Source organism: Mauremys reevesii, linkage group 4, assembly GCF_016161935.1.
Source record: "Mauremys reevesii isolate NIE-2019 linkage group 4, ASM1616193v1, whole genome shotgun sequence".
In the NCBI taxonomy this organism is placed as follows: domain Eukaryota; kingdom Metazoa; phylum Chordata; order Testudines; family Geoemydidae; genus Mauremys; species Mauremys reevesii.
The window spans coordinates 37,396,997-37,410,637 of record NC_052626.1 but is presented as its reverse complement, the minus strand read 5'-3'; the positions used below and the strand labels follow the sequence as shown (position 1 = coordinate 37,410,637).

The window sequence follows — 13,641 nt, the reverse complement described above, 5'->3', positions numbered from 1 at the left end:
ATGCTAATGTACAGGGGCTGTTGGGGTGTTTTAACCACCATACCATCTGCCCCTGCTCAGTGGTTATTAAAATACTTGTTTGTACTTCCACCATTGCTGCAACACCGCTCTCTGCCAATGTGTCTCACCTTTGACCTGCCAAAAACCACCTGCAGGGGAGTTCAGTCCTCATGGTCCATTCTGTTCCTGGACACTCAAGCAACTATTGCTAGACAGGAAATCAGGGTATTTCCAGGATGTTTAATCCATGCTGGGTATAGACAAGACGAGGACACAAAATGTAAAGAGGAGCTAAAAAAAGGACTCTGAGACCTGCAATTTCAAACTGAGCTGAAGCAGCAAAGAATCCTGTGGCACCTTATAGACTAACAGATGTTTTGCAGCATGAGCTTTCGTGGGTGAATACTTGCATCCGAAGAAGTGGGTATTCACCCACGAAAGCTCATGCTGCAAAACATCTGTTAGTCTATAAGGTGCCACAGGATTCTTTGCTGCTTCTACAGAACCAGACTAACACGGCTACCCCTCTGAAACTGAGCTGAGGCAGTCTGAAGGAGAGTCCAATCAGCAGGGAGTAAACCTGAGCGAGCCATGTACAGAGGAGACAAGCTCATTGCACTGCCGGCATCCTCTTAGCTAAGCGTGGCATGCTCCCTGGTCTCAGCTAGGGCATTTAATGTTGTTTAACTAGGTAGCATCAATGGCTGGGGTCAATGGCTGCCTTTCCTGGGGCTGGTGTCCTGCTGACAGAGGCTGAGAGAGGAAATGGTGGAGGTTGGGGGTTCAGTTACATTGGCTGCTGGGGAGATGTACCAACTTGGCTTTAAGATATTCACATAAAGGGTTTAAGAAAATCCAAAGCAACTGCATCTGTAGACTGAAATGCCTGCTCATTTCACCCTCCATGGAGACTAAGAATTCAAAAGGTTTGCAGGGAAATCTTCAGGTCTCCAAGGATACATGAAAGTTCACACTAATAATGTGTTGCTGGAGGCAACCAAGCCTGTATAAACAAATCAATCCAAGGGGAGGAGGCAAGATGGGTTAATGAGAGCACAGCCTCCAGCAGAGCCCCCTACCTCTTTTGTGTAAACTTTCCCAACCAGATCCTAATTCTGCAAGGCTAGAGAATGCCCTGATACAGAGAAAGTGCTGCAAAGCATCCTGGGGGAACCTAATGTCCCACTTTCAGAGCCAACACTCCGTACAATTAAGGGAGAACTCTGCCTTGCCATGAAGTGAAGCTAATATGTAGGCTGGCATGTCAAACAAACACCCTTCAGTTGTCTTCTCTGTTTTGCTGGCCCATAAACCTGGAACACCCTTTGTACTACTGTGCACGGCATTCATCTCTCTTCATTCACATTTTTCCTGAAGAGTCACTCCTAACATGAAGCACACAAATGCGTGACAATTCACTGCCCCATAGGTATCCTTGTGACTTTTGCACTGAATGAGCATTCAGCCAGTAGGCTTTTCAGCGCACAGAACTGTGGTTCCCTATAGGTTTTAGTGAACAAAGCCAAGCACACTGCTGGTACCTAAATAATAACACTAATTTTATTTCAGTTTTCTTCAGAATCACCACTCTCTCTTCATGCTACATCTTTCTTGTGAGAGCAGTGCACTCACCACTGCAGATAACTCTGTGCTGATCTCATAACAAATTCCCATAAAATAGGATTTATATTAAATTGCGACACTGCCCCTTTAAAAAGTGATTGTGGAAAATGGACTATATAAAAATGGCTCTGACTATTCTGCATATCTACTCCCTGTGTGTCTGAGTTGCATTTACAGACAACACTCAGTTTTTACTACTGCCAGCCCCACAGAGCCAAAACAGCTATGGGAGAACTAACTAAGGGTCACACATGAACAGTACCTTAGATGATAATCACGACACCTAACCTTAGGCCACCAACTTTGTACATTCTGTCCTATATTACCAGGTCTGCTTTGATACTGCCACTATCCTTCTAGCATTCTAGTTTCCAGCTTCTTGCACTTCGTATGGAACACAGAAGATACCCAAATGTTAATTGTCTGTATTTAGGCCACTCACACTTGTATTAAACTATATCACTGCTCCAAAATCAGCTTCAGGACATTTCTGGAAATTATAGCAGTGAACCTTGTAATTTCCATTCCATTACTGAGCCTCGACTTGTGATAACTATCAGCAAACCTCAGGGCTGGAGCCAATAGGTGTCTGTACATGCACAAATCTACTCAAACATTATCCAAAGATCAGATTTCAATCAACAAGGAGATTCCAACACGAGATTACAGCCAGAGAGGTTGGAATTTTACTGTCTGAATACAGTGATTTATTTTTATTTTGAGTGCCACTGAGCCTGTGAGCATGTGTGAGCACACACGTGAATAGAATTAAAAGGGAAACGAAGTCTAAAATCATTCCTGACCACCATGCACATTAAGGGGCTATAGAAATAAATAGTAATGAAGGTAATAAAAAATGTGAGTGACTCTGATAAATTCCTTTCCCCAGTCAGGGATTGAACTCCAAACTCATCACATTAATTAGGTTCCTCTTATTCTCTTGAATCCTCCTGAGAATGCTCGATAAAACATGCATGGAAGTACTCTGCTATCCTCTCCCAAAGATTTCTAGGGATGGCAGTCTTATTTTTTTCCTCAATGGTAGGACACTTTCCCATGCCAGTCCATGATAACTGTGCTCTCTGCGCCTTTGTTACCCTCAGGAGTGAGATAAAAATCCCATCATCTATGGAAAATGGTGCCAGTATTCAGTGACATTGCCCTATACTCATAGTTTGATGCAACCGAGCAATTCCCTTCTCATTTCCCTCACCCTTGGCGGGCCATACTATTCATGCCTGGCACTTTGAGTGATGCCGTGCACAAGCACTCCCAAGTAGACGTTGTCCATAGGCATGTCTTGTTTAAAACTTTAGGGTAGCAAAGGAAGGGAGTTCTGAATCTTAACTTTCACTTTCTGTTGTGACTATACGGACAATGTGTGTTTTAGCTGCAGCTGCTGCCATTGTGGCCCCTCCACACCCACGGAATCCCTGAGCCAGAGAAGGAGGAGAAAGAAGAGGACTCGGGATGACACGTTCAATGAGATCCTGCAAGCCAGGGCTACACTGGACCATGAGCACAGTGCCTGGAGGATGAGCATTGTGAAAAAGCCTGGAGAAGGAAAGCACAGAGAGGAGAAAGGCCCAGGACTCCCAGCAGGAAAAGGAAACAGAGATGCACCGGGTCATAATGAGGTTTCTCTGGCAGCAAACCCAGATGCTGTAGACCAGTGGTTCTCAAACTAGGGCAGCTGCTTGTTCAAGGAAAGCCCCCGGCGGGCCGGGCCGGTTTGTTTACCTGCCGCGTCCGCAGGTTCAGCCAATCACGGCTCCCACTGGCCACGGTTCGCCGCTCCAGGCCAGTGGGGGCTGCAGGAAGCGGCGCAGGCCGAGGGACGTGATGGCCGCCCTTCCTGCATTGCCAAAACTTCAAAAAAGACAGTGTACTGAATGGTGGCGGATTGCACACTGGGATAATAGGGTTGCCAATTTTGGTTGTACATAAGCCTGCAGGTTTCATCACGTGACATAATCTTTAATTAAAGATTAACCCTTAATTCCTGGAGACTCCAGGACAATCCTGGAGGCTTGGCAACCTTATGGGAAACCTACCCATGGTGCACTGCCCTGTGCAATTGTACAAGCACTCCTGGTGCTCCGCTGGCACAAGGAGCAAAATATGCACGTGCACAAGCAATGTACTAACTGTTGTGGGTTTATGCCCATGTAACTTGCATCGACCAAAGTTTGTCGTGTGGTCATGGCCTTGTTCAGGAACAAAAGTCAGATGCAGGTTCACCTAGCCCTTCTGGGCAGGTTCTCTCTCTCAGCGGGCATCAAGACGCAGGATGATGCTGAATAGGCTGTTCTCTCCACCAATCAGAGAACTGGTAAAATTTACTCAACTCTGGGGAATACATGGATACAGACTCTCTTGCTCATTTTTCCTGTGCTATTGATATTTTATTTTCGAAGCAGATTTAACCATAGCATTTCTCACACATACACACCAATGCTCTGGGCCAAATTAATCTTTGGTTTCATGGCACTGAAGTTACTGAAGACCTGAAGCTAGGAACAAATTTTAAATCCATATATTCATGTGAGAAGGGTTTTCTTTTTCTTCTCTGCCGCCACTACTGAGCTCTGCCCTGGGAACAGAACAATCACATTCATCTGAAGTGAAAAGACTCACCAAACCTAATAATGAGCTCTCCTGAGATGGGAAAGGCAAACATGGGAGGGGAAGGCTGAGCCCTTGCATCTCAGAAATAGCCCCTGCTGGAGGACAACGGCAAGCTAAACCAATGTAAGCCAAGTTTAAACCCAAGCATGAGTGTCTACACCAGGGGTAGGCAATCTATGGCATGAAGGTGGCATGCGAGCTGATTTTCAGTGGCACTCACACTGCCTGGGTCCTGGCCACCGGTCCGGAGGGTTCTGCATTTTAATTTAATTTTAAATGAAGCTTCTTAAACATTTTAAAAACCTTATTTACTTTACTTACAACAATAGTTTAGTTATATATTATAGACTTATAGAAAGAGACCTTCTAAAAATGTTAAAATGTATTATTGGCACATGAAACCTTAAATTAGAGTGAATAAATGAAGACTCGGCACATCACTTCCGAAAGGTTGCCGACCTCTGGTCTACACACAAAACTGACCACTTTCACAAACCTGCTTTAACATCACAACTTTAGTTAAAATTGCACACACTTCAGAGCTTCTCTTCATTAGGGGCTAGATGTCTAAGAGAGTTCAGCTGCCATTTAGGCACCAAAATCAGTAGCCAGATGTTCAGAAGAGCTCAACATGGAGCTCTTTTGACAATCTGGCCATGAGTGTCACAATGCGAGTTGCTGGGTACTGAGCACTGCTGAAAAAATTGTAAGTGGCCAAATTGGAGCTGACTTATGGCCTTGATTGTGCGTACTGAGCACTTGAAAACCTGGCCCAAAGCTCACTGGAAAATTTTAATCTAGGTGACTACTTCAAATCCAGGTTGGTTTACACAGCACCATTAGGTGGCTTACATGAGTTGGAAATCTCAGTTCAGCAGACAGGTGTCCATGTCACAAAATCCAGTATCTCAATTGTCAATCTGAGAGGCCAAGGGCTGAATGAACAAAGCAAACTGAACTTCCCCTCCCCCTTAGTGGCAGTTCCTGCAGGGCTGAGTCATATTTAGGAAGAGCAGCATTGGAGAAGCTCACTCTGTTGCTGGCCATCCTATATCTGCTCTGGGGCTAAGTAGAGGACTTTGTACTCAGGGCTGTCAACCCAGCCACCACTAATTTCACATCATTAGGGGGAAAAATAGATCTTGTGGAATGAGCAGGCATGGTCTTGAAGTTTGGGCTATAATAGATGGAAAGTACTTAATAACCCTGCCCCACAACCCACAACATTTGGGCCCAATTAAGGAACAAAGGAGGCAGGAATCCAGAAAAAAAATGACAAAGTCAGAAAATCAGGAGAAGCCTCTAAACTCCAAGTGGCATAAAGGAATGAATTGTCAGTGTGGGAGAAGCCAGAGATTTTGCCTAGATAATCCCCTCATTTTTCCTTATTTTATATTAAATCTGCTTCCTGTTTTCCCCCTGTAACCCAATGAAAAGTTGGGGCTAAAACTGATCATCTAAACCCCTCATCATTGGTGCACGGCATACCTCAATTTACCCAGATACTCCCTTCAGTTTTTCCCAGGCTTTAGGTGATACCACATTAAGGTAGAAACAAGGCAATCCTCACATTTTGGAGTGAGAACTTCCCCCGAGTCTGCTGTGTGACCCTGTCTTTGGGGTGAACTGTAATCACCCCTGACCATTCCTGCAGGAAACCCCACACACCATGCCCACACACATTTAGGATAATATACCTCTAAGTGCCAGAGCATATGAAATGAGTTAGAGCTAACAGCAGCTTGTGCTACTGCTGAAACCTCACCGATTTCCCCGCCACTCTGGATCCACCTCTCCCATGTCATTTATCCATCCTGGGAGACCAGCTATTTGCCAGAATTGCAGGGTCAGGTTCTATGTGGCACAGATATCTATCTCCAAAGGGAATTCACTGTGTTATATAGTAAGACAAACCTTCCTGAAATAGCACTTGAGGAGAATTTACTTTTGCATTGTCCTTGCCTCCTGTCCATCGTGCAGCTATGTGCTGCCAAGAGCTAACCTCAGAGACCAAACCACCCTGCTGAGATGGCTCCTTAAGTTTTTCACACTCTGGTATTTAACCAAAGGGCATGATCCTGGGAGATGCTTGGTGTTCTTTACTCCCAGAGACTTCACTGTGGCTAGGAGGGAACTCAGCACGTTACAGGATGGACCTAAACACAGATGTTCTCCTTTCAATACAGCAGTTAGATACAGCCACTGCAGGTATGATACCAAGAATTTCTATCCTCAGTTACGCTGGAGACTGAAACCCTTCTGTTGGGCTGAAAATCCCCAACTGAACTCCTACTTCTCACAGAAGCTTGAGGCTTTCTGCAGTGCATTACAGAGCAAATGGAGCCAAGGTAAACATGCCAGAGCCTGAGAGCTGTAATAATTACAAACACAAATAGAGGGCTTTGCCTAGCCTAGCTCACCTCAGTGGCATGAGATGAATTACAGAGCATCTCCCCACAACTGTTCTCTTGAGGCACTGGCCACATAAAGGAGAGGTCAGCAGCTCAGTCCCATGACTGGGGATGGAATGCTGTTCACTTTCCCCTCAGTTGCTGTGACTTTATTGAAAAGTCTGTGAACAGGCATGGAGAGAGAAGCTAGAACGGGGTGGGAAGAAGTGGTCCTTTATCTTTTGAATCCATCAACAACTAGCTTTACTGGGAAAAAAAAAAAAAAATTCCCAATAGCCTCCTGGTTCAGGTCCTTACTTGGGTTGTCAGAGACCCAGGTTCAAGTCCTTGATCTGCCTGAGTCTGAAAAACAACTAGCTTTATGTCCAAAATGTAAATTTTTATAACCCATAGGGCTTTACAAAACATAATCCTGTAACAAATCCACAGCCACTTAGGATGTCATGGTTGTCACTATGCTGCAGAGCATGGGCATTAGGAACTTGATGGTGGCAATGGGTATAGAACTCAACCTCTGCCACGTGAGCAGAAATACTCTCCCGTAGCTCTGGGCAATATAGGGCTAATGACTCAAAAGTTGAACAGTTCTGATTTCACTGTGAAGGGGGCACTGGGACTGGCACAGGCAGGCACACAAACACACACAGCAGTACATTACAGTGTAACCAGAAATATTATTTTCCTCCCTCTGTTTAAACAAAAACACTTTTTATTTAAACATTCCCATGCAGTACTGGAAATCTGACCCAGCAGGCGTGTGCTATCATCTGGGAACCGGAAAGCAAACTAGACATAAGCATAAATAAATTACATTATTGCCAACCCCAACAGGGCAAAAATCATGGGTCAGACCCCCAAAATCTTTATATATTGTGGAGAAGCTGGATGCTCTGTACCATCGAGCAGCCGGTGAGAGCCCCTGCACCGGAGATCAGAGTCACCTCCAGTACATCTGGGAGTGTTGGCAACGCTAATTGTCCTCCCCACCCCCATGTCTACTTCTTGCGCCTCCCAGCAATTAATTAAGCATCCCCCAGAGCTCCCACATCAGTTCTGTCCCCACCCCCACCACCCTCTACTCCTCTGGCAGCTCCTGGGGTTCTTCACTTCCACCTTCTGTCCTGTGACTGGGAAGCCAGCAGCAGCAGGGTCCCCTTTCCCTTCCCAGGCCTAAGGGGGAGGGGCATTTAGGTGCTTCATCCCCTCCCCCTTCCCAGGCCTGGTGTTGCAGGAATGGAGAGGAGAGTGGGGAGGAGCAGGGAGCAGACTGACCCATTGTGCACAGGAGGGAAGGAGGAAGCACAGCTATTCTGAGTTGCTGGGGCTCTCTCTGATCCCTCCTCCCTTCCATCAAAATTACTGCTCCCTCTCCCCTACCCCAAAACTCCTCTCTTCTCCTGAAGGGAGAGAGAGAGAGAGACACCCCTGCCTGCCTCCTGAAGCAGCCCTAATTGACTGTTCTTCCCCAGGAGGTGGGCATGGGGAAGACAACCAGGGGTTCCTCCCACCCACCTCAGGCAGGGCTGAAATTCATGGGAGACTGTCACCAGCCCTGGATGAAATCACATTAGTTACGAAGAAATAGTGAGAGTTGGCAACACTGTCGTTAAAAATCTCTGTTTTAATCATTTCAATGTTACCAATAACTCAGGGAAGAGCTTTATAACAAAGGAGCTGCATGTTAGTGGCCTCTAAGCCTCAAGCGGTTCAGGCAACTGGAAAGGGGCGAATCATCATTTGCCAAGGTCTCAGGATGTTTTGCATCCAACTGAATGTAATTTAAAAAAATAAATGGTGGCAAAGTTAGCTCATGATATGCTACATCTTAAACAGAAGTTATGGGCTTGATGCTGAAATTACTGGGTACTGTTCTTTGTCCTGTGTTATGCAGGGAGTCTGATTAAATGATCATAATAATAAGATCATAGTCATCGCTTCTGACCTTAAAATCTTTAACACCATTATAAATGCTGGAGGCAAAGTGGGATTTGGGATGGAGGCTGACAGCTCACGACCCCCCATGTAATAACCTCATGACCCCCTGAGGGGTCCCAACCCCCAATTTGAGGACCTCTGCCTTAAATCTTTTTAAGAGCCACTACTTCCCAGGATAGAGTCCCCTCATCCAGTAAGTATGGCCTTTGTTCCTAGATGTATACACTTATATTTAACCATATTAAACTGCATATTGGTTGCTTGAAACTAGCTTAGGAGTGATTCAGATCTCTCTGTATCAATGACTTGTCTTCATTATTTACAACTCCCCCAATTTTTGTTTCATCTGCAACCTTTATCATTGATAATTTTATGTTTCTTCCAGGTCATTAATAAAAATGTTAAATAGCATAGGGCCAAGAACTGAACCCTGCAGAGTCCCACTAGAAACATGCTGTCACGGAGTGTGGGGGAGTCAGGGCCCTGCACTCCCCACTTCCTGCGATTCACCGTGACTCTCAGCCAGCCAGTAAAACAGAAGGCTTATTAGACAACAGGAACACGGTCCCAAGCAGGGCTTGTAGGTACAACCAGGACCCCTCAGCCAGGTCCCTCTGGGGGGGGCAAGGATCTTAGACCCCAGAGTTGGGGTTCCCAGCCTCTTCCCAGCCAGCTCAAAATTGAAACCAAAAACCCCTCCAGCAGGCTCTCTCGCCCTCCTTCTCTCCCCCTCCCCCTTTCTCTAGTTTCCCGGGCAAAGGTGTCGACTCGCCCCATCCCCCTTCCTGGCTCAGGTACTGTCCCTTCACCTAAAGTTATCCCCTGCTCTCCCATCCCCATGCAGACAGTCCCAGTAAAACTAAACGACATTCCCAGGTCAATCCACCCTGCTCCCTACTGCATCACACGTGCTCATTCGATGACGATTCCCCATTTACAATTATGTTTTGACACCTTTCAGTTAGCCAGCTTTTAATCCATTGAATGTGTGCCATGTTCATTTTATTTTGTTCTAGTTTTTATTTTTATCAAAATGTCAAGCAATAGCAAGTCAAATGCCTTATCAAAGTCTATTACATCGACACCATCACCTTTAGCAGCCAAACTAGTAATCTCATAAAAAAAATAGACTTATCCAAGGTCACACAGGAAATCTGTGGCAGAGCTAGCAACAGCTTAACCTCAACCTCTCACTCTCTTCCTCTCTCCTCTCACATGCAGATATGAAATATTTTGATATTGAAGACAAGCAGCTACTTCAGAAAGAGTAAATATCTTCATTGTCTTGGTAACACAGACATCTTGTGTTACTTCTTCTGAGAAGTACAGAACTAATAACAAGAACTCCCAAGTTCTCCCCTTTGCTCAATGAAATAAAACAATGGCAAGATATGGGGCAGCCAGTCATTTTACCAGCAACAGTTACATCTTCACAAATATTACTTAATGTTTAAAAGCATGTTGTGTCTCATTATACATTGCCAACCCGCTATTCCTTTGCAGGACAATTTGCCCAAGGTTTGTGCAGCTGCTGTAGGCTTAAACCAGGCCCTTATTGACATAGACCAACACAAAATAAATGGCTTCCCTCTGCCAGAGTTCAAACAAACAAATGGAATAAGGTCTCCAGCAGCTAGAGTCTTCAAGATTAAGCACACCTTCTGCACCCAGAACCATTCAGTGCTCTCTTATCCAGAGCCGGGCTGCTTTCTTTCTGTTCAACTCCTGTAGTACCATCCCCAGCGCAATTTACAGAGGAAAAGAAAAGAAAAAGAAAAGAAAAAGAAAAGAAAGATCCAGGAAATCAGCTTGGGCAAGCTTGGTAGCTTGTGAAAAAGCTATTGAATCCCATCCAGTTAACTAGAGATAGGCCTGAGCCAAGCACACCTGAACTTCAAGGATATTTGGATATGCATCTGAACTTAATGGCTCACTCCCATCTCTATAGTGGGCCAAACCAAAATTGTAGATCCACATGGTGGTGAAGTTTGTTCTGGCTCTGGAGCCAAATTCTATATTTCAGTTACGAACAAATCCAAACCAGGTGAGTTTGGTTGAGACTGTGAAGAGACAGAAACCATAAGAAGTGCTGTTTGTCTTACCAGCTGAGTCTGCTGCAGAAGCCCCACCACTGGTCAGGTCCTCAGTATTTATCGACTGCAAATCTGTGTAGGAGGGGGCCATGCTTTGGCTGCTGGTGTCCTCTGAGTTGGTTGTCCAGCTGCTCTCTGAGGCAAGGGGTTGTCTCTCAGAATAATCTGAGGAAGGAGAAGTCCAGCAGGGTGCTCTTGATGGAAGGGCTGGATGTGTGAAACAAACAGAAATTTAGTGAGCTGGATGACACAGAGTTGCAGGAGGGCAGATTTGAGGGGGGAGGGGAACATGAGTGGCACTAAAGATCTTTGCGATAGAGGAGCATGACAGCCCAGTGATTCATTAGCATGGGAAGGGAAGGCTTTGTAACAGCAATTCATTAACCCTTTTAACCTCTGGAGAGCCATGTTCAATTCCTGGTTTAGGTCACAATTGTCAGTCTGGACCCCATTTGTTCATATCACATGGCTTGGTATAATTCAGCCTGACAGACTGGCTCTGCCTGGGAGACGAGCAGGAGTAGAATAACAAGAAGTCAAGAGTGAGGTGCACTGGCAGAACAAGGTGCCCAGGACTGGAACAGCAAGGAATGCTGCAAATCAGGATTGTATTACCCTGGCATAGCTCTTGTGGGGAAGCTTATAGTAGGCCTGGATCTATAAGTCCCTGGCTTAGTAGTAGGCCTTATTCTTAACTGCATCACACTGTTGATTCATATTCAATTTGTGATCTACTGTAACCCCAAGATCCTTTTCAGCAGTATTACTACCTAGCCAGTTATTCCCAATTTTGCAGTTGTGCATTTGACTTCTACTTCCTAAGTGAAGTACTTCGCACTTCATTGAATTTCATTTTGTTGAATTCAGACCAATTCTCCAATTTGTCATGGTCATTTTGAATTCTAATTTGTCCTCCAAAGTGCTTGCAACCCCTTCCAGCTCAGTGTCATCTGCAAATTTTATAAGCATACTTTCCACTCCATTATCCAAGTCATTAATGAAAATACTGGTAAGTTCTGAGTGTCCATATCATATAACAGTGCAGGTCCTACACGGCCAATTTTATGTAATTAACCATTCTCCTTCAGTGCTGCCCACTCAAAAGCATCAGCCAGATTAGGCTAGTGTGCACCATGAAAATTACACATATTATAAAAATAAAATTAAACTGACCTGATGATACAACCAAGAAATGGCCCATATTCCTGATCTGGTTCAGATGCAGCCCCAGATAGTAGAGTAGCACAATCTCAGCTGATTGCACTAGATTTTTGCTCATTTGGGGTCAACTTGTATCAGCTTGCCAGATTTCAGTGCCAAAAACTAGCCCCAGCCTAAACCTGATCTAGAGATGACTGCATCCTCAGTAACTCATCTTTAGTGAAAATGCATTGTACATGTTTTGTTTTGGCCACAGTACTGTTAGAGCAATTAAAGCAACAGAACACAGACAGTTTTAATCTAAATCTGATTTGTGGGGTATGGAGAACCTTCAAATTCATACAAGCCTAGAGCTGCATCTGAAAGAGATAATGAGAATACTGGGAGAAACTTGACTCAAGGTATAGAGATTCATTAGCAACGTACATAACTATGAATGCTAATGCTTATTTTTGTATTGCATGGGTATCCACACAGAACTAACTTCTCTAAATCCTGACCTGCATACTTTGGGCTTGGCATAAAACGTGCTCTGAATTCCCTAGGGTATGATTCTCTTATTTGGTTGTTCCAAAGATATCATCAAGAATATGGAGGGGATGCCCTCAGAATATTGTGCACTCCTCCAGGGAGAGAGATTGACACAGAAGATGCATCGTTACTTACAACAGAACTGAATACTTTGGCCTAGGCCAGCCCATCTTTCATCAGCTTAGAAAGTTTTCTTTACTGCATTATATTCTCATTTCTTAATTAGGATCACCTGTTGCTTCTGACTTTAATCTTAATCTTGGCCCAGCTGCTGCTTTTCAAGTTATTACATCTATATTTATTACATAGAGAAGATAAAAGACTGATAGTAGCATGTTGGCTATAACCTCAACTGGTAATCAATATGAAATTTAGGGTACCCTAATTCCTACACTTAGGAATTTGTTGTGTAATCTCTGAACCATAGGTTATGCCCTCATCCCATAGTGTGCATTCAGCTCTCATTAGATTCCATTCATTTGCTGGCATGTTGGACCATATGGCAAAGGAGGATCTGTCTGCATATTTCTAGTCTCCAGAAGATTAGTCATAATGGGGACACTGGGACTGAATCTCATGAAGAGAATACATCTTGAGGCATATATAGTTAAACTATCCAAACTGTGCCACAACCTCATCATTTTAAGGGTGCATATATACCTTATCTATATCTACACCATTGCCCTCTAGTGGACAGATTCCAATCTACTTGTGTGTACGCAAGTCTGGGCTACTCGACTGGTACCCGACTGGATCAAGATCAGTGGTCATGGAGCAGAGTGTCAGGCGGTCTATTCCCCATTGCGCATGACTGGCTGACAAGCATAGTGTTTAAGTTACATCACAACAAACTCATTGCAGATGTGCGATTGCTAAATCTGCTTGGCTAATGGGTAGAGATGAAGCCTTTTAAAATGGGAAGCTGCTCAGAAATGAAAGGTGAGGAGTGTATGGTTATAAGCTCTGAGTTCCCTTAGCAATTGAGTTACACATGGGATGAAGTGTCTAGGAAGCCAGACTTGAAACTTCATCTAAAATTATTTTGACACATACAACAATATCCATCAGTCATAGCAGACAGGCTTTTAGGAGTTGTTTCCATAGGTGACCTGGACAACTGACATGAAAGAAGCTTTGCTAAGTGTAGTTTGTACATTGATCTTAGAAGATGACTAATCATTTTATTAAAATACCTTAGAGATAAAACAGTAAAAAAAAAAAGGACTCAGAGATATGAAATAAATTAATTTTGATTAATG

General features: G+C 44.4%; 1 protein-coding gene across 9 annotated transcripts in view; it reads right to left on the bottom strand.

The window, feature by feature from the left end:
• The window catches only part of STON2 (stonin 2), a 110,584-nt gene that overhangs the window by 63,671 nt on the left and 33,272 nt on the right, over nt 1-13,641 (bottom strand). For all 9 annotated transcript variants that reach the window (XR_005598006.1, XR_005598005.1, XM_039537077.1 and 6 more), the window contains one exon: nt 10,700-10,897. Coding sequence is in view for 7 of the 9 variants with exons in the window: in XM_039537077.1 (XP_039393011.1) it covers nt 10,700-10,897 (198 nt within the window). In the remaining 2 variants the exon portion in view is untranslated. The remainder of the gene's footprint in view (nt 1-10,699; nt 10,898-13,641) is intronic.